Below are 21,079 nucleotides of genomic sequence, written 5' to 3' on the forward strand. Positions count from 1 at the left end.
GACAGCGACTTCCCAGGTGCCCCAAGGTTCACAACATTAAAGAGATGTCACGCGAAATTGGTAAACATTACTATTAAAAACACTAATTCATTAAACACTTTTCTGATACAAATGGAATATTCTGCAATTGTATATTTTAACCAGTAGAAGCTCTTCGATGTTGTATTTACGAGGAATTACAAGTATTGGCATCAAAATATACAAGTACCATAAGTAAAAACACTTATTTATAGAATAGATACATTTATTATTATTGAACAGTAACTATTGATGTATTAGTGTTTGTGTCACTACAGGCTAATTATAATTATGTATATATTATTTACTTGATGATTGTATGTTGTACTCTGAATCTGGAGAGTAACTGGTGATTTTAGTTATAAAACAAATTTAGTTAAGTAAAAATAACAATATTTGCCTCTGATGCAGTGATTATAAGTATGAAGTAACTGAAAATGGAAATACTGAATTACAGGTACCTACAAATTGCACTTCAGTACAGAACTTGTGAAAATGTTCTTACCACTGCTTGTTTTGGTATTATGAATTGATAAGTCAAGAAAGATTTATGTATATTTTAGTATTTGCTGACATGCTGTTCTCAAAATGTGGTACACATACACAACTGCAGATTATGACTATTAAGTCATTCTCCACAAAAAGTACCTTCACAAAAACACAATAAAACTGTGTTATCTGCTTTTAAAAAAGTTAAATTAAGTTATACACTGATTAGAATCATATTAAATCAGTGTTAAAAGCTAAAGGTCTAATGTGTTAATTAGACCTTTAGCTTTTAACGCTGATAGGTAGGTCTCTCCTCTACTTCGCTTGCATATATGATGCATCTGTTTAAAAAAAACACCCATTCATAAAAACAACAATACAAATACCTGTGATCTTTGTAAATGTTAATGAAACATCCATTGAAATTGAATTGATTGATAAGTTGGTTTAAAAATGGAACTGTAAATAAATGTCAAGTAACACCTTGTATTATGTAAATTTATTGAGGAAATCTGCCTATTTTACTGAGTAGTTATATTACAAAAGAAAGCATTTCTGCTTGACACAAAAAAAATGAAATCAGAGTAGGCCTTTAACATAAAGTTGAAAAAAAAGAGCTAAAAATTGTTTACAGTTTACACAGCCGTTACACAGCCACATAAACAAAAGATGAACAAAAGGGTACCTATATGGAGGAGGGTAATAATGTTACTTTGAATAACACATGCGGTGCAATTCTCTGGTCTTTTTTTTATTCATCATATATTAAGTTCTTCTTTTGGTGTTTATTTCTTTTTCTCCTCATCTTTCTTGCTGTCGGGTTTAGAGCCTGTCTGGGAAGCCAGAGAGCCCATAGCGTTACGGATGGCCTCGTTGTTAGGGTCCACTCCAGGAAGGTTTTCCAGGACACTCTGAAGAAACTCTGGATCCTGCATAACATCGTAGTCCTCTTCATCCTGGACAAAGAAAATTACATATTGTAAAAGTTTACTAGGCACATCTCAATCTGGTGAAAAAGACAAATGAGAACTAATAAAGGCTTGTGCTTACCTTAGCCTTGCTGGTGTCAGCTCCTGTGTCCATGTCTTCAGCCCCAAACTCTGCAATACAAATGGAACAGAAATGAAGTTTGAGTAGGAAAAACAGGGGTTATGGACAATTTATGGTAATTTAAAACCTGTACTTATGATGTGCAAAAAAATAAGTGGTAATTAATTGGTATTGCATACTTGTCTGTTATCTTAAGTAACAAGCAATATCATGCTCATACTCTCATGCCGCATTTACTTTAAATAGAGAACTTGGTAAATATGGACCTTTAATTGGAACAAACTGCTCTTGCCAACTGTTAAGTCATTATATACAAGTAGGACATGCGGGAATGTTTCCCAAGCTCCATAGTGACTCTAATACATTTACCTAAGCTGGGTGGAGTGGAATAATATATTGTATTAGAGTACCAGTACAAACAAGCCAATAAGCCTTATAGCAGTATCTCCAGGTAATAATTATCCAAATTGGCAGTTAGATATATACACTTCTACAATCAATCATACCTTTTGTCATAAAAGGCAGACAAAACATTCTGGAGATGAACCATGGCTTATTTTAGATTCAGAAATACAAATAGTACAAGTCAAACACAATTGACATCCACCAACAACAACAAAACAATGTGCTGCTTCTTCTAACATGCCGTGAACATGATTATATATTGTTGATGTGATGCATACTGAAGCTCAGCTTGTCATAGAGGTTATCAATTCTCCTAGTCAGGGAAATTCAGAAAAGTCAAAATCCATGTTTAACCTGCTCCTTCTCCCTGCATGGACATCTGCAAAGCATAGGCAATCTGTTCATCCTCTGTCATACGGCTGAAGTCTGGTAGAGCAGGTGTGGCTGACTCTGTTTGGGGAACAGTCATCTTCAACAGGGCATCATCCGACTCTGCAAGAAAAAAAAGTATGAACTCACTCAAAATGGGAGCAATAAATCCCATACTGAAGGAAGATGGGCAGAAATTGTCATCTATGAATGCAAATCAAGTTGTTGGACATTTTGCTCACCATCTGCAGCAGGAGAAACAATACCAGCTTCAGCAACTGATGCGACAGAGGCTACGCGAGCTTCATCCTCTTGTCGTTGCCTCTGCTCCTCCATAGACACTCTCAGAGCCTAGAGAGAAGAGGAGGAAATCAGCAAGTAGCATAATGCCACACGGATACACTGAAGAAGAAAGATTAAAAATGTGGTATAGAAGGTAGCGGTGAAAAAACAGCAATGTGGATGGATAATCCAGAAGATTTTAAGAGTCAAAAGGCAATAGAAGTTAAAAGTTCAATGAACTACACAAACGATACACAGCACAGTGACCTATCGGACCCACTTTGCCTCGCTCTCTTACCAAAGCAAGCTCTGGGTCTGCACTGGGATCCACTCCAAACTCAAAGTCACCGGTACCCAGGCCCAACGCTGCACCTCCCTCTCCAGCCAGGATGGGTGAGGAAAGCAGGGCATCAGCCAGACTGGGGCCTGGAGGAACAGTGACCAGGTGGGAGCCTGCTCCTTCTTTGCCATTCAGTATGTTGATGAAGGCCGTCAGCTTCTCTGTGTTCAACTCCTGCAGGGGTGAGAAAGAACGAGGATAAGCTCTAACAGCTTAGCGATACACACAATAAAACGTTAGTCAAGATTAGGGCTGCAACAACGAATCGATAAAAATCGATTAGCAAAAGTGTTGGCAACGAATTTCATTATCGAGTCGTTGTGTCGCGCGATTATTACGGCAGTCATAAAGTCGCTGAGAGGAAAAAAAAGAGCGGCGCAGAGCAACAGGTCTGCCAGCGTGTCTGAGATTGGAGTGAGAGACTGAGAAACGTTTAGATCGAGATCTTAGCAAAAATAGAACATCTTGGATGTGACGTGTCGAGTCTTGGCCAATCAGCGTTAAGATGTCTACAGCGGCTTCATTTCCCTCAAACTTGTTTTTAATGGAAGCTAGTCAGCTTGCTATCACGTTAGCTAACGTGTTTGGGTTGTGTATTGTCGTTGAAGTTACTTTATGTTCCGTTACAGTTCAGTCTTGCTTGTAGAAAACCGTAACGCGGTGAAACATGCCGTCACCTCCCGGTCTGGTTCAGTTCACGCTGTCACTCGTTAACGTTAAATCGGCACACCGGCGGATCTGGCTGCAGGTTGTTTTTTTACTCAAAGTAGACTGAATCAAATCACGTAGTTGGGCTTAGCCAACAACGTCATTTCGTGGTCGTAAGAGGCCCAGAATGAAATAGTTTAAGGAAGAGGACTCTATATGTAGCACAGCTTGATGCAGAGCTGAGATGAAGTGAAGCTGGGCCTGAAGGTTGAGGTCCAAACAGACGTGAGAGGAGCAGTACAGCTTCCCTCTGTCCCAGTGTTTCATACATATTGATAAAGCAGGGCATGCTAAAGCAGCCTCTGCTCCAAGGAGATCAATTACAGTAAAAAAAAAAGGACTCACATTTGGCAGATGTAAAGCATACATGTGTATGTTTTTAGTGTTAGTCCATTTTAAATTTTTTTTTTTAATTAACAGCTCAGGGATGTTCAAGGAGCAACCTGTTTGTGCTTTCTGAAGATGTTTTGCACTGTCACTTCTGTTTTTGAATAAAGTGTTGGAAATTAATGATTTTGGGATTTTTTTATCCGATTCATCGATTAATCGAAAAAATAATCAACCGATTAATCGATTATTAAAATAATTGTTAGTTGCAGCCCTAGTCAAGATGAGTGTAAAGCATTGATGGATAAAATACCTCCTCTCCAAAGTTAATGATATCCACATTGACCTTTTCCTTCTTTAGACGCTTTGCCATTTTGACCAGCTGCAAGAAAATAAGAATACTTCAGTGACACGTACACATTTTATCAGAAGGCTGTAATGGGCGAAAGCTAACTCAATTTGAAAACAACAGATTTAACACAACTGCCCATTTCCAATGATTATGCAATGGTACAATTTAAAATGTAAAATAGTAATGAGTTGTGTTTAACTTCTTCAAAGATATTGATATTTGCTGTTGAATTTGTCAACTCTTTATATAACCGAGGAAGACTAGTTTACATTAATTACTGAGTCATTTCTTTAGATATTAAAGTGTGAATAATGATGTGTTAATATCAGTTTGGTGTATACAAGTAGCAGTGTTTAAAGTTCACAGTAAGAGTGTGAGCACCAAGCTTTTCCAAGATGTCTACCATCTCATCCAAAGACTTATGAACGTGGCTCACTTCTTTTTCGTTGTCCTCCACTGGGCTGCCAACAAATGCAATTATGCGCATCTTGTGGTTTTTGCCCTGTCTGTGCTTCAGTGCCAACTATAGAGAGAAACATAGCAAATGAAAAAAAGCTTATAAACTGAACAAAAAGCTTTTATGTAACAAATATGACAGTAGATATTTTTACCACAGACATTTTTGCATGGAAAGTAAAGGTGTAATAAATAACGATAATTATTTCTGCATTACATTTAGATGAGGCAGTTCGTTGACTGACTTAATATGTTCCATTTGTCCAAAATGTCCCTTTACATATCCAACGGTGTAATGAAAGTCACAAACTCACATGTGCAACCCTGATGCCGGTGCAGAAGCTGATATTTCCACGAGGCTGCACAGCATGCAACTTGGAGAGTATCCTGCCTGTGTCTGGAGTCAGTGTGGTCAGCACCTCACAGTTGCTGCACAGGGACACAACACATGTCATTATATTAAAATATTATATTTATATTTAGATGTCAGTGCTCTCATTCAAACACATTGCCTCTTACTTTGCCATGGTGATGAGGCCCACGTTGTTTTCAGGGTTGGTCCGGGTCTTGGAGTGACACACAATAATAACTGCGTCCTGCTGAGCCTGCAGCCTGGTAGGCAGAAAGTCTCCATTGCGCATGTACTCACTGTTGTCCACACTAATAAACATGAAGAATAGTATTAAGAATGTAAACAATGTAAATTGTACTGATTGGACAAATACTGGTATAGCCAATGTGGACCTGTAATAGGTACTCTAGTCTGTATAACATAATAATATACATATACGTAATAGGGTGGGCACTGACACAATTAGTTAATTAATCAATTCGATGATCAGAATTACTGCCAACAGCTTTCTAAAATGATTAATCACTGAAGTAATTCCAGTGAGGATTTGTATATTTTAGAGTCTTGGACTGCTGGTTGGGAAAAACAATCACTATTAAACCGGTTGCTTTGGAAGAATGTCATTAGCATAGTTCCCTTTTATTTCCTGACATTCAACAGACAGCATATTACAGTATTAACACATTTCACATGACAAGTATTGTTATAGCCCCAGTGAACAAAATAACCTGATCTCGTACCATGTAACGTTCATGGACACCACTGCAAGGGCCCCGCAGTGTGAACAACCCTGATATCATAACTGACGACAACAGAAGGTCGTCCACGTTGTGTGTTTGTGATAACTTAGCTGTCTTTTGTTTGCTAGCTAATGCTAACGTGGGAAACAGAGACAGTTCAACTCAACTTGAGCCGAAATCTGGATTTAACAGACAAGTTCTCGAAACTTAACAGAGCAGCACCGCATTGTCTCGCGCTAGTAACCACATAACGTGTTCAATGTCCTTAACGTGACTATAAAGCTCTTTGTTAGCTCCCACTAGCTAACGTTAGCTTGGTTATGGAGTGACTCAGGGAATAGCAGGAGCATCTTAAACACCAAACAAAACAGTATAAAGCTGCTCAAATGATTCAGCCAATCACAGAGAACAAGAAACATTTAGTTTATCAAATGATAGCTCATTTTTAATACATTTACCCGTCTCCATTTGCAACTTTAAACATATTTCTCATTACTTACCAGACCATAGTACTTTCAAGCACCATCTTGATGTCCGTGGTTTACGACGTCATCGTGAGGGTTTATGGGTAATGGTGTTTGTTGTTTTTTTTCCTCCTAAAAGATCAACTCTGTATTTCATACAATGTTATGATAAATTAACTATTTTTAAAAAGTGGGATACTATAAGCTCCAAACGTTTACTCTAATGCTCAAATATAACAAGAAGCCTTTAATAACATTATCCTCTATTTGTCTTGCTCCGTGAAGCAGTAGCACGCTCACAAAAATGTAAAAGGGGCACCTACTGGGCTGTGTATGCAACAACAGAGATCAATGAGAATAATAACTAACAAAAGACATGTGCATATGTTTACAAAGTTCTATCACGTGTGTGCAAATACTATTGGTGCATCCTTTGTAGGAAAAGAATCACGCACGTGACACATTAATGGTATGCCCAAAAGTTCCCCCCTTGATTCATCTTCCGCTTGAGAAACAGTCCGCAGTCCTCCATGATAAAAGCGGATCAAACAACCTGCCATCCAGGACAAGAAGCTGACAGGTCACAAGGTCACAACATCTCAGACCTAACAGTTCCCCCTTCTGCAAAACAAGTGCTTTTACTGATGCTTTACTCTTCTTCTTTTTTTACTTCAAAATTAATATTGTTCTCATTCATTTTCAAGTTATTTGTTAGATGCATGTGATCCTTTATGTTTTGTTGGTTTGTTTGAATTAACTGTCATAATACAAATAACCAATTTAATGAAGTGATATTTACTGATCGGTGTCTGTACATTTTTTGTCTAAATTCACTTCCCTTTGTAAAAACATGCAAATGCTACAAAAACAGTAAACTATTTGAACTGATAGGCCGACTAAAATATTGACTTTTTGAAATCTCAGATGGAGAAACTCTTACTTTTGATGGAGGATGTTTGCCACATGTTTAGTAGCACCCAAAGGTATGTCAACCGTTTGTCCAACAACACAGCTTTGTGCAGAAGTGTGTTGTTCACACAGCAGCAGTTAAATCCCATCTCTTAAATCCTTCTTTTTGTCTCAATCACAGAACAATTTAGTTAATTGTCATAAGAAAGCTTCTTTTTTAATGTTTGAAGAACTGTTTGTCCCAGTTTCTCACAGCTGGCACATCTGTTCAGATTCTAAACCGATCTCAACAGGAGCAACGGGCTCTTCCCTTTGTCTACTCCTATGCACAGCAATGACTTGACAGAGAATGACAGAGAATGTCATCAGAATGCATACACGGGAAGGGGACACAGACCTCCTGATGCTGCCATTTGCTCCAAACACCTGGTGCTCTGACAATAAGTTGGTTCAGCTGTGAGTGGACTGCAAGGCGACCATCCAGAAATTCAACATACTGGAGCACCCATCACCATCCTGGGCCAAGAGCAGGACTACTTTGGCGGGGGTTTGGATGAGAATCAATCATTCATCGGTATGATTACTAAGCTCCACAAACGCTATATGGATGACATGCACTTCACTTTAGGCAATATGTTCAAATGGAGTATGAAATCAAGGCAGATTTTGGTGGATAGAGCATATCATTTGTTCCGGCCCCGCACGAGTGGCAGCCTTTTACAGTAGCTCCTGCTCACAACTTAGTTTTCTTATATTATGTTTTTTCTCGTTGCTCCCCTTCACACCTCTCATACTACAACCAGCAACACACTCCAACACTTCACAGCACCCCACCCCCCAGCGTGTCCCTTAACCTGGTGAGGAAGGAATTGAGGAGGATCAAGGGGAGGAAGGCCACGGGTCCAGACGGCATCAGCTCAAGGCTCCTCAAATCCTGCGCAGACCAGCTGTGCGGGATAGCGGAGCACATCTTCAACCTGAGCTTGAGGCTGGGGAAAGTACCACAACTATGGGAGACGTCCTGCGTGATACCGGTACCAAAGACCCCGGGGCCCAAGGACCTCAACAGCTACCGGCCGGTGGCGTTGACAGCCCACCTAATGAAGACCCTGGAGAGGCTGGTCCTTGGCCATCTCCGCCCTCTGGTGAGTTCATCCCTGGACCCACTTCAGTTCGCCTACCAGTCTGGCATCGGGGTGGATGACGCCGTCATCTTCCTGCTGCAGAGATGCCTCTCTCGCCTGGAAAAGGCTGGAAGCACTGTGAGAGTCATGTTCTACGACTTCTCCAGACTTTTTAAGATGGTGCCAGCGGAATCGCCTCCAGATAAACTCCAGTAAAACCAAGGAGCTGGGGGTGGACTTCCGCCGGGGTAAACGCTCTCCTCTGGTACCAGTGAGCATCCAGGGACTGGACATTGAGATCGTCAAATCTTATAAGTACCTGGGTGTTCACTTGAACAACAAACTGGACTGGTCCAACCACATACACGCACTTTATAAAAAGGGACAGAGCAGACTCTTTCTGCTGAGGAGACTGAGGTCTTTTGGGGTGCAGGGAGCACCTCCAATGCTGCTGTGATCCTGTAATTTCCCCACTGAGGGACTAATAAAGGATTATCTTATCTTAAGACATTGAATTAACCACGTATCGAAACACAAATCAAACACATTAGACTCTCCAAAATGATTTTTAAAAACTCTTCAGATACTTATAATATAATAAACCTGCACTACTATTCACAAACCCAGAGTAAAAGGTAGTTGGATAACACACCAAAAAACGGCCCAAAACCAAGATTTAGAAAATATGTTTAATCCTTTAAAATCAAACATGAAAACATCACCACCACATAACTGAAACATGGCAGGAGGGACAGGCAGCACATATTGCATGAGAAGGCATTTCCGTGACTCCTATGTACATATACACATTTTATACTCAGTAAAAATATAGTAATTGAAGCATTATAGGACAACCAGCAATGTTGGCTCGTAAGCCTTGAGAAACATTCATGTAGAAAAGGTTTGGGAGATTAACAACCCAGAATCATTGTGGAGCGAATATATCCATCATATCACAATCTGAACCTTCCAATATAAAAAGTGAAATTGTCAATAGTGCCCCTTCATAGGCAGTACACGCTATAAAGTTTCAGACATCCTTCTGTCAGTATTCAGTAAACGTACAATCATCTAAAAAGGTACATAATACAACCTTTATCATTCCAGCTTGCAGCAATCATATTAATAAATATACTTCTTAGAAATGAAATGTGGCAGAGTTTGTGGTGTGTGTGTGTGTGTGTGTATATGTATATATATATATATATATATATATATATAGCATTACTTCAAACATATTGTAGTGTCTACACGGACTGCGCCGCCCTTTAAGCAATGTAGGATGTTTCTATTGTGACATGGTGTAGAACATAACTGCGACAGAACTGGTCTGCATCCGACAATTACATGGTACCACCCATCAAAAAAGAAAGTTACAACATAAAACCTCAAAATGGAGGTGTCACAAAACAAAATCTAGATTTTTCTAATGAGAAAGAATTTCCTGGAGGTTTTTCTTTGGTGGCTGTTTGACTCTCAACCAACTAAATACAACTTTGAATCTGTTTGAAATAATCCACATATTACATTTCATCAAAGTATCACAAAAAATACATTTCAAGTACATCATCAAATTACACAAAAGACTACCACAGATGTAGTGAATTTAAACTGAATTTCACAGGAATGTGGAGTTAAATCTTGAAATGTGTCAGGCCAAAAAGTAAACGAATTCTTTGATAAAGTAACAATAAATTGATGTCAGATACAGCTTATCAGACAAGACAATATTTAGCAAAAAACAAAAAACAAACAGAGTTTAGAAGTAAATCACTAAACACAGGACAACCCAGTGTTATTACCATGTACAATGTATCAGTCCATGCAGGTATCAAGGAGTGTCTGATTTCATTTTCATGTCAACTGCACTGGATCCTGAACAATTGCAGGAACTCCCCACTCTTTTCTTTGGTGCCACGACCGGCTTAGGATACAAAGGACTCCGTCCTGAATCCTCAACTGAACATGAGGAGTTTTTCCTTTCTTCTATATTCACAACTCACATTTTCCCATCTCTCCCTCTCTGCTGCATAGACCAAATGTGCCTACAAAACATAAATAGTAATACCTTAAATGAGATGATGTCGAGTGTTGCTACAGTCACTTTGTAGTGTTTCAAATTTCTGTATTAGAAATATCTTGTGTGGTAAAAAGCTCTCTGCAGCTTGTTTAGTGTCCTAAACATAAACACAAAACATATTGTGTCAAAACAAAGCACAATTGTTATGAACAGCCAAGAAGTAAAAGCTGCGATAGACTACATGGGAAATTTTTTTTTTTTTATACACATGGTTATTAACATTGGTCCAAGAGTGGCTGTGGGCGGGAGTCATTTCTGTAACCAGCAGAAATTAATAATAAAGAGATAGACATCCTCACTGTCAGACATCGGGGGCGTTAACAGGATTAGCTGCGCTGATGAAACACAGCGACTGAGCACTCGTCATACACATAACCAAAATAGATTGTACTCGTGTTTGCATTCAAATCAGAAATTCTTTTTAAGCCCTGATTGTTGGTCCAGACATACAAATGGCAGTTTGACAACTTCAGCTGTAGTGATAAGGCAGGTTTCTCTGTGCAACTACAACACTAACCTATAAAACATGTCAGTTATACATCACATGTTAGGGAAGGGAGGACCATGTAAAAAGGCACAGACATGACAGATGAAGCTGGAAATTATTAATATTCTACGAGCTTAATTCCATGAGTTCATTTCGCAGCATGTACTGGCCAGCAATGCTGTCGACAGCTCTTCTCTCTGTAGTTATTTATAGCACACATGGTCACATCAGAGGGGGAGATTTTCAGGGTTGTACAAATGTGGTCTGCCATGTTAATAAGACACATTCTATAGAAGAAAAACATTATAATGTACATTCAGCAGTGGCAAGATCCAGTTGGATCTTTTGCAGCACCACTGTGGCTTCCAGCAGAATAACTTAAAACAAAACATTAAACAAAATGGCCGTATAGGTCTGGCTGAACCCATTCCTCCGCCGTTTCAAGATCCAATTTCCTAATACTGTACCTCCACAATCAGTAAAAAGAAATGCATACATAATTGCAGAGTCAACAGCAGCAAGTGTTTTGAACAAGGACCGTTGAAAGTTTAGAGTGCCCCTGCTTATGCGTAACGAGGGGGAAAAGGAAGTGTGGTAACGGGAACATTTCAGTGTAAATCACGGAAATGTGAACCCACTTCGACTCAGCATGAACACAGAGGCAAGTACTCGCTCCTATAAATGCAGGCCAGGCCCTTTTTGTGCTCTTGAATGGGTGTGTTCCCGCTGAAATGCTGTGTGTGCGCCGTCTCACAATCGCTTCATGCTACGAACACACAATGACCTTCTCTTTATGGACAACTTGACCTTCTTCACCATCCACTGGGGTCTTGGACTTGTAGCAATATACAACTCATTATTTAGTCTATTATGAAATTGAAGCATCCTTCATTTTGTGAATGCTTTTTTTTTTAGACAAGAGCTGCAAATTCAGGTTCATTTGCCTTTTTTTGTCCAGGTGTCTAGAAGCACATTTGATGTCACTGGCTGGGAAAGCAAATTGTCTTCTTTGTGATCTTCCCCATGACTATTTTCTTCATTGTGACAACCTCCATTGCACCCCGCTGCTCCGTTCAGCGATCCCTGTATATACTGTACGGGTAAGAAAACAACAGAGGTGCAACGAAGGGCCCGCGGTGGATGGGTGACTTTCACTCTTTACCCTTTCTTCCATCCGCCTCGGCTCCTCCAGAAACGCCTCTTCTTCAAATATGAGTTTTTTTACTGTGAAGATGAAACTAATGTCAATACCAAGAAATGTAATAATACTTATTCCTGGTTTAAAATAAGGTCATAAATAATCAGCATTATCGGATGTAGGATTTCAACATTTAAACTTACAAAACAGATGTTGGTCTCAGGGATGATGTCTGACAGTGAAATTACATCTTCGTTTCCAGACAAGTTGCCTGAATTATCGACAGCCCCGTCTGTCTCCAAACTGGAACATAGAAAATGGAATTAAAGGAGAACTAGCACTGGCAAGAAGAAAAAAAACAGCTTAATTGTTCAGTCTGATATGGCTGTAATTTTATGACCTATCATTGCTTTCTCTGTACCTGTGATGGTCAAGCTCTGTGTTTGCTGATTTGTGTACCTCCACCCCTACAGACCTACGGGGAAAGGTCAGAGCAAAGACAATTAAAACAGAGCATGAAAGTAAGGTGGAAGAATAAAGTCATGCATTATTAACTTGGTGAGGCTTTACCATAGGGGAGGAGAGGTGGAGGCGACTCCTGTGCTGCCTAGTGACGAGGTGGACAGGTTGGCCTCATAGTCAGAAGGGTTTTCTCCCAGCGGCGGGGTCCTCGGAACAAGATCTGGTCTGCCCAGCTGCACACCTGAGAACAAAGGACCATTAAGAAACCAAATGTCAAAACCAGTATCTCCAATCGGAGCACAGCTATGAGAACAACAGATATACTTGATGTTCTTGTCACATTGCTTGGGACGTCTCAGTTCTCACCACTGTCTGCCTCTGAATCTGTGCTTTTGAAGTGGCTGTGGTAGACTAGTCTTGAGTCAACAGCTGACTGTCCTGTTGAGTGGGAGAGCTGGGTAGGACCTCCCAGGGTGGGGGCCCTCCTAAGACCTCCCGGACCTCCACCACGACTCTTCTTAGATGGAGATGGTTTTACTGCAGAAGATGGAAGAGATACAAGTGGAAATGATCAATATGGGCACCTAGAGTCCCCCCTGGTATTTCTATGCTGTTAAGGCACCAGGCGATTAACAAGTACATTTAAAAATACACATATGCATACTTACGTGGAATTTTCTTGAACACTGTGTTGCACATGAATTGCTGAAAACGATCTGCATAGAAGCCGGGTCTGTGAACTGAAACTGTGTCCTAAAGTGGTAAAACAGAAACAGAGTCTAAATGCAATAACAATTGTCCAACAAACAGCAGTATCTACTGCTCATTGATGCGTTTGTTTGTAACTATATTGAAAATTGTACATAATGAGATTGTATAATTTCTTGACACCTAAGGTAACATCTTTAAAAGGGTCTTATCTTGTCATCAGTCACTTTGCAAAATTGTAGCCAATTATTTTTCTGTCAATAAAACCGAATCAATTAAGTGACGAACCATTCCAGTTCTCTTATAGCTATGAATGATTCTCTGCTTAGAAACACTTTTTTGACCTTAATAGAACATTTAGCTTTATCGGCGCTTACCCCGTCATGGACCAAGGCCTTCCAGGAGTGCTCCAACTTCTTAATAAACCTAAATAATAAGACAAGATTAAACTACATAATAACTGGAAGTTACAGAAATGGTTGATGTAGGTGGGAAGCTTGTTCGGGAATTAGGAACAAACGTTAAAACAAGGAACTGATTTGGCTGCTCTGAACAAACCTGTAGGACTGGAGAATGTCGATGATGCCAATGTAGATCAGCAGCCTCTCTCCTTTAGTATTACGAGATGGAATACCGCCCATGCTGGAAAGAGAAGGCCAGAGAAACAACAGCGGATCTTTTAATTGTCAAGTCCGAGTTACAAACGACAATGCACTACAGACAAATACTTAAGCATTAAGACTCACTGATCTTCTGAATCCAAAGCTCCCTTCCCTCGAGCCTCTCCCTGAATGGACTCCATAGCTGTACAGTACAGACTTTTCTGAGTTTGTGGCCGGCGATGATCTGGGGTTACTGCTCCCTCCGACCCCCCGCTGTCACCCGAGTTTCCCCCGCTACGTTCCCGGTCTCGACTGGCCTGATCCATGTTGTGGATGCCCATCAACAGACTGTAATCCATGATCTTAAAGCTCTGCAAGAGCTACATAAAAACATAGAAATACAATACATTGACATGACCATCAATAGGAGCATTCACAATTCCATAGACAAAACCACAGACTAAACAGCGACAGAGTATTGGAGTTGAAAGAGGGTTTTGAAGTTACAATTGTTTAAAAAAAAATTTATGAAGTATTTCTCAGTTTTTGACAATGGCATTCAATAATAAAATCAGTGGCAGAGGTTTACACGACCACTTGGATTCACGTCAGTGAAACATTATCTGTCAGTAATCAACCAAAAATCAATCAAAAATTAGGGTGCGATACAAACAAGAAAAACAAACAGCAAATTAGACAGCAAGAGTTGGCTCGCACAGTTGTAGACATACAATGCAATTAAAATCTACAGAGTGGACATGGTAATTGAGATAACAGAGAAGATAATAAATGAGTGATGAGAAGTCGATTCATACCAGTAAATGTGCGGGAGAAGTAAAGTAACCACGAAGCAACCAAAAAGACAGATTAGCCTCTAATGGACTACATAAGTAGTTTGGCTTTGCAAAATGCATAAAATCTATTATAGATGTCAGTTTCATTTAATTCTGCTTTCGATTGCTTGACACATTAACCTGCTGCTTAGTCGGTATGCGTTATTATTATTATTTTATTATTATCTGTTGATAACCTACAGGATAGAAAATATCCACTATGTCATTCATAAAACAACTGGATCCAAAATGGCTTTGTTTTGCGAGTTGATAATGAACACCTTGGTGTTGGTGTTCAGAAAGTCAGAATCTAAGCGTATATTTGACAAAGAAAGTCCGTATTTTTTATGTGAGGGCACAATGATAACATATTCTGCTGGTGTACAATCTGAGCTTGTTTAGGAATTTACACTCACGCATATTGTAACGATGCACACACGTGTCCTGTAATCCCATGTGGGCTGAGAGGCTTGAATAAAAACCACGTCAATGAGAAGCAAGTGTCTCTGTGACTCACCAAGCAGTCCCTCTGAATAGTCTTGCACAGGGCATTGTAGTTGTCCCCTTCCAGCAGCAGACCGTCAGGCAAGTCCTGGATAAAGTCCAGGTCTTTGTGAATAGGAACGGCCTTTTCTCTCTCCTTAGGGGAAGATCGTCTCTTATAGGTGGAGCCCTTAAGGTCGTATTTGAGGTGCATAGGGATGATCCGAGGCAGAAGATTGTTCATCACTACAATACGGATATTCTTGCCCCCTGCCTGAACGCAATACAGTCCGTAGAACTTGGGCAGCAGGGTGCGCTTGTTTTGGTTTATGTTCTGGAAGGGAGGAAAAATATGGAAAGAGATATACGACACACTTTAATTAAAAATAAATTAGTAGTAGTCTCATTCTCGTGATAACTATAGTTGATGCAATACAATTCACTCATTAAACATGCATACTGAGCACACTCGCATTTCTTTATATGCATCAAGGCTCACCATGAAGTATCCAGGAAGGAGTTTCTGGAGGAACTCTGCCTCTTTGTGTTGAACAGTCTTGATGATGAATTCGTCATCACTGGAGACATAGAAGAGGGATCCGCTGGCTCCGGGGTTAGACAACTCGATCAGTGACTCGTTACACAGCGAATACTTCAAGAAGAAGCGGAGTCTGCATTAGTATCCAATTGAAACAAAGCAAATATGTTGGCATATCCAGAGCTCTAATTTAACTAAACCAGTTAAATGGGGGTTGCGATTTATTTTAAATACCTTTATTGGTACCACCTATAGGTCACTTCATATTAACAACAACCGAATTCTGACAGTTACTTTGTTGACATCGTTATTTGTGGTCATGGGTTGGCGAAAGAACACCCTTAACCTTCCAAGCTGCTGTTACACTTGTAAACAAGAAACAAATTATATCACACACACGTTGTAGTGAGTTAAGTGTATTGTGTCTGTATCGTCGACCAATTATGAAGATACATTATTGAATCGTCTTGAGAGAAAGATGCACAAAACAAATGAATTGGCAAAACACCACAGGTTTAAACCTCTGAACTGAACCATTCTACAAAAGAAAGATTGGAACAGTGAATAAAGGCATAAAAAAGCAGAATAAACATAATAAACAAACTGTGTTTAGTGCAAGTACTGACCAGGTAGTCATCTGGCCGAATGCCAAAGAGTTCTCTGAAGTAACGAAAGGCAATAGGAGCATAGGTCTTAAAGCGAAAGTCACTGTAGTGGTGAGCAGGAGTGAGGTTACTGCCTTCACTGAAAACATGAGAGAAAGCCAAAGTCAATCAAACTACATGAAGAACACAAATTCATAATGCTTTTTTGAACTACAACTTCAAGTATTAACCTGGGAAAGAAAATGCTTTCGACCACCACGAAGTCCTGCATGAGAACATCCCTCTCTGCCTTTTGGCTTAAGCTGCCAACTGTGTGAGTGATGCCCAACTGGATGGCACCTTTCAGGGCAGATGACGTGGTCTGGAGGAGTCAGAGGTGAACAGACAGAAGGCATTATCAGAGGTCGGCAACTTGAAAAGCATGAATGTCGATGACCTGTTGGCATATTTTACGGAATATTGGCGGACAACGATGGTCAGGAAACTTTATTTCACACTGTGATGGTTAACGTTAAACTGCGTAATTAAATCTGCCTCGGAGGGATTCGTAAGGATCACGGAACGACAACGATCACCATTAATAAACCACCATTACACTTTTCACCACTGCTGCTTAGAACTGTGTGTGTCCAAAACAAACACTGGTGTCACTGACCCCCACCCTGTTCTAACCTTTTTATAGGTAGTCTCTCCTGTGGTGGTCTCAACCCCCCGGTGTCCAATGGTCTTCTTCATACTCTGAGTTGTGCCTGAAGAGCCAGGCATCTGAGGAGAGGGACAGAGAGGACATTTCTTAATATGGTCTGGCGTGTTTGTGCTCAAGAACACAGAAGACAAAGAGCAAGCTGTATGTAGACATCTTCACGTGACAACCGTATCCTGAGAAGTTGCTGAACTCGCAACTTGTGTGGAGGAAGAAGGATGTTAAAGCAATGTCAGTTGGTCTAGCTCCATCAATGTGTGACTATATGTCACACAGTAACACTGTATGTCTACTGAAAGTACCAAAGAAATTTACTTTCATTTGTCTTTTATTGATAAACATTCTGACATCCTTACCTCTGAAGGGCCCATTTTCCGGATGCCACTGGTTCCTTAAGACAGAAAAACAAGGTAAAGTGGGATTAACAATGCGAGAAAGAGACTGCATCTTGAGAAGCTAAAAGCACTAAAGCCTTAAGGAACCACTAGTTCTCTTGTTCAGACTCAACTTCATGAAACCCATGTAGGCCTAAATGTCAGCCCATGTGGTCAGTGTAAATTTGATGTTTGCAATTATGTCAAAAGACTTTTGCATTCACAGCTATTAACATGGAAGCATGTGTTAATGACCATTTAAAAAAAAAAAACTCTGCTAGTTAATAAGCAGGGCTATTTTCAGTACTGGCTGATGACTATGAGGCCAAGGATGAGCCCCGACCTAAATATGGCCACAGTAACTTGTCTCTGCTGCCCTCAATACACCAGCTCCATGTGAAACTGGAACTACTTCTGGAACTACTTCTCCCCTGAGCTGACTGCTCCAGATTCATCTGCTCCCTGAAGATGTGTCTTCAGTCACAACCTCCTTCCACAAAACTACAAAGTTTAGCTCTTTTTGTAACAACCTACTTTGCATCTCACATTTTTGATTTTGACTAACTCCAAGATGCATGTAACATTAAGACAACATATTTTTGTAAAGTTAAGCCATTCAGGAAACTCAGCTGATCAGCGTAACAGTAGTGTCTTATAAGGTCAAACACATTACGGAAAGTTGAAGCCATAACCAAGCAAAGACCTCTGGGTGTGTGTGAAATTGACTGGCTTGATAACCAAAGATAAGAAGTGAAATTGTAATGACCCAGACCCATCTATCCTCCTGGGTAAGAATGATAACAACTACAGCACTCAGTAGTAGTGTAAGAAAGGCACACAGAAAAATAAATAAAATACTCAACCTGATTTCCCTTATATAAACTTGCTGTTTAAACTCGCCCACTCTGCAAGCACCTCTAGCCTGTAACCAATGGCAACATGTACTTCAATGCTGCAGTGCCATAGGTCAATATACACAAAAAGGATGTTGGGAAGATTATACATCTGTAGTAACAATCCTGGTGTGGAAACTAAGCTCCGCCCAGCCAATTAATTCCAGAATATGCACAATAGTGGACGCTTCAACCCCAAAAAGGTGGGAGTGTTAATCATAAGGCAGACTCACTGAATGCCATGCATCTCTTCTCAGTTAACAGGGACACACAGCAATCCTCCGGGAAACAATGAGCATCATCATTCTGTCCACATTCCCACTTCCATTATGTGACACACACTATATCATCACTACTCATGCAGTTTCTGCTCACTCGCAAAGAAACACTCACGCACACCCATGCGAGTACCTCGCTGAAATGCTCTCCTCCAGAACCGAGTCCAAATATCTGTAGAGTAGGAAACCGTCAGCCTAAACGGCTTAACCTAGTAAATAAACAACACACACATATACTATATAACGATCTAAATATTTTGATAGACAATTTATTTTTGTCATTTTTGCACTAAATCTTGATCAGAAAAATACTAAAATATTCTGATGAAGCTTCATAAATCTGAGAATTAATATCTTTGGGTTTTGGACTCATAGTCCAAAACAATGCCTTGGGCTCTGGAAAATTCTAACTTTGTACTATTCTCTGCCAACCTAAAGACAAATCAGTTCATTGATTGATGAAGGAAATAATTATCGGATTAATCAATAATGAGAATAATCATCGACCGCATTACTCATTTCATCACATTGAAAAAAATGTCAAGAGACAACATATAACTAGATAATTACACAGTTGCCGTGCAGCAGATTCTGGGTAGGAATTATCCAACTCAACTACTTAAGAATTACTTTAGCTTGTCAGCCTTACAACAATAGGCAAACCATCTGTTCCTTTCTGTATACTAAACAACTCCCTGCCAACCCCATTCATTTGGAGCCTGCAGCCTACACAAAGCAATAATATGGGACACGCACGCTCCGAACATCATTTTCTGCCTACGAAGACTCCATAAATATACTGGTTCTTGCCCCGATGAGAAAACAAGCCCAATACGGGATAGTACTCCAGATACCACATTATGCTACTGTCACTCAACTATCTGTGTGCGTGTATTTGACAGATCACTGTATCTTGTATTTGTACACTCCCATACATGTGAAGTCACTATTTATATGCACTGATTCAGACTAGGTGGTTACCAATGGCAGAGAGCAACTCCTCTGCACACAGATAAGCTAATAACTGGCACACAACTAAATGGATTAGCAAGACGCAACCTCCTCCTCATTATGTGTCCTGTCAAGAATATTGAACAAATCTGAATAGCTCACCACCCGTCTGTGTGGGCACTGAAAACTGAGAAAGGCCAGTTCATGAGCGACTCACCATACAGAGTTCTGAAATTAGAGATCCCAGGCTAACCTTTCCATCAGCTGAACAGGGACAGCAGAGTGGTTTAAGCCTGTGTATTAACTAAATGAGGATGACAAGTCTGTGTAATTGGTTTAAAGAATGGAGAGAAAAATCACAAAGATCAATATTTGCTTTGATCATAAAATCACCTGGGGCATTTTGTAAAGTAAACTAACTGACATGGTACCATGCTCGTGTTGGAGCTACACAATGGAAAAAGGATTTGTCTGCTCGCTTTACCACAAACCTGGAGACACAGAGAGAGAGGAGGGTTCAACAGGCAGGGTGACGAGGGGATAACAGGGTGACGTTACTGTCCCATAGCTGGAAGGACCCGTTTCATACAGCAGCCACTTAGTGCCCCAGACACGAAACAATAGATAACAATAGATAATATATATCTATCACAGCTCATATCCTCCTGCTGCTAACTCATTAGCATATAAACAACAACGAAATTGCCGGCTTGCCAACGTGGTCAGGGGAGTATTTCTTCACGCGTTATTCCACCCAATTATAATTTGATGTAAATATTAACGGATAGCGAACTGAAGCTCCGTGAAACCAACCCGGGTCCGTCAACCAGGCAGCTGAACAAGTTATCCGTCGCCTGATTCATTTGTGAGGTGGGAAGCCTCGATGCTAATTAGCTAACTAGCTAACCGGGGACGTGGGAAAGACAACGGTCGCCGAGTCATCGCGACAGAACGTACCGTACTTCTGTTTTCACGTTCGATTTGAGACAACAGCAGGAAGAGTCGTGAACTAGATACCTGTCTGGGCTGCTGATCCACAGTCTGCTGTTCCAGCAGTCGCCATTACGATTTGACTCATTGCAGACCGACAGTTGAGTCCTGACGCTGGGGCCGCAGCAGCGCCACAGCGCCCCCAGTGGACGGAAGTGGAACAGTTTCTGTTTTATCGTCACTACACATCATCGTTTATTTACACCTTTTAAGTGTATAATTTAAGTGATATGTTTGAATTATTTGATTTATAATCTTCTCAAATAAAATTGACTACGATTTCAAATGTGTTTATTCTGTGTTACTCTGCAGTTTTATGCATAATACCTTGTTTGTGGTTTATATCTTTATATTTGTAGTCTGTCTTTGCATAGTATTGTTCTATGCTGGGTTGAATCAATGTTACCTGTATGTTGTTCATCAAACCAAATAACTTATAATGTTATAGTTTTCATGTAATGTCACTAGGAAGACGTTACAAAAAATAGTTGCAATGTCAAGAACACAATATTAAAACATATAGTATGAATGACAAAATGGACATATAACAGAATAAATAAGCTAAATCA

The 21,079-nt window shown here is 40.1% G+C and overlaps 2 protein-coding genes across 2 annotated transcripts; both read right to left on the minus strand.

Moving 5' to 3' along the window:
• Nucleotides 1-997: 997 nt before the first annotated feature.
• On the minus strand, nucleotides 998-6,419 carry LOC306745386 (26S proteasome non-ATPase regulatory subunit 4-like). Its single transcript, XM_079228168.1, has 10 exons — nucleotides 6,389-6,419; nucleotides 5,316-5,456; nucleotides 5,111-5,225; nucleotides 4,777-4,863; nucleotides 4,302-4,370; nucleotides 2,912-3,127; nucleotides 2,574-2,682; nucleotides 2,317-2,454; nucleotides 1,558-1,607; nucleotides 998-1,463 (listed from the first exon to the last, which is right to left on the minus strand). Exons 1-10 carry the CDS (start codon nucleotides 6,412-6,414, stop codon nucleotides 1,293-1,295), a joined length of 1,122 nt encoding a protein of 373 aa, XP_079084294.1. The 5' UTR covers nucleotides 6,415-6,419; the 3' UTR covers nucleotides 998-1,292.
• Nucleotides 6,420-10,791: 4,372 nt separating this feature from the next.
• pip5k1ab (phosphatidylinositol-4-phosphate 5-kinase, type I, alpha, b) lies at nucleotides 10,792-20,583 on the minus strand (the record flags this gene model as incomplete). Its single annotated transcript, XM_079227298.1, has 16 exons — nucleotides 10,792-10,800; nucleotides 12,294-12,393; nucleotides 12,512-12,565; nucleotides 12,661-12,793; nucleotides 12,919-13,089; nucleotides 13,221-13,305; nucleotides 13,638-13,686; nucleotides 13,819-13,902; nucleotides 14,007-14,242; nucleotides 15,213-15,512; nucleotides 15,678-15,830; nucleotides 16,343-16,460; nucleotides 16,552-16,682; nucleotides 16,994-17,086; nucleotides 17,381-17,415; nucleotides 20,538-20,583. 16 exons carry the CDS (start codon nucleotides 20,581-20,583, stop codon nucleotides 10,792-10,794), a joined length of 1,797 nt encoding a protein of 598 aa, XP_079083424.1.
• Between the last annotated feature and the right edge of the window lie 496 nt (nucleotides 20,584-21,079).

This window comes from Taurulus bubalis (assembly GCF_910589615.1).
Source record: "Taurulus bubalis genome assembly, chromosome: 12".
Classification (NCBI taxonomy): domain Eukaryota; kingdom Metazoa; phylum Chordata; class Actinopteri; order Perciformes; family Cottidae; genus Taurulus; species Taurulus bubalis.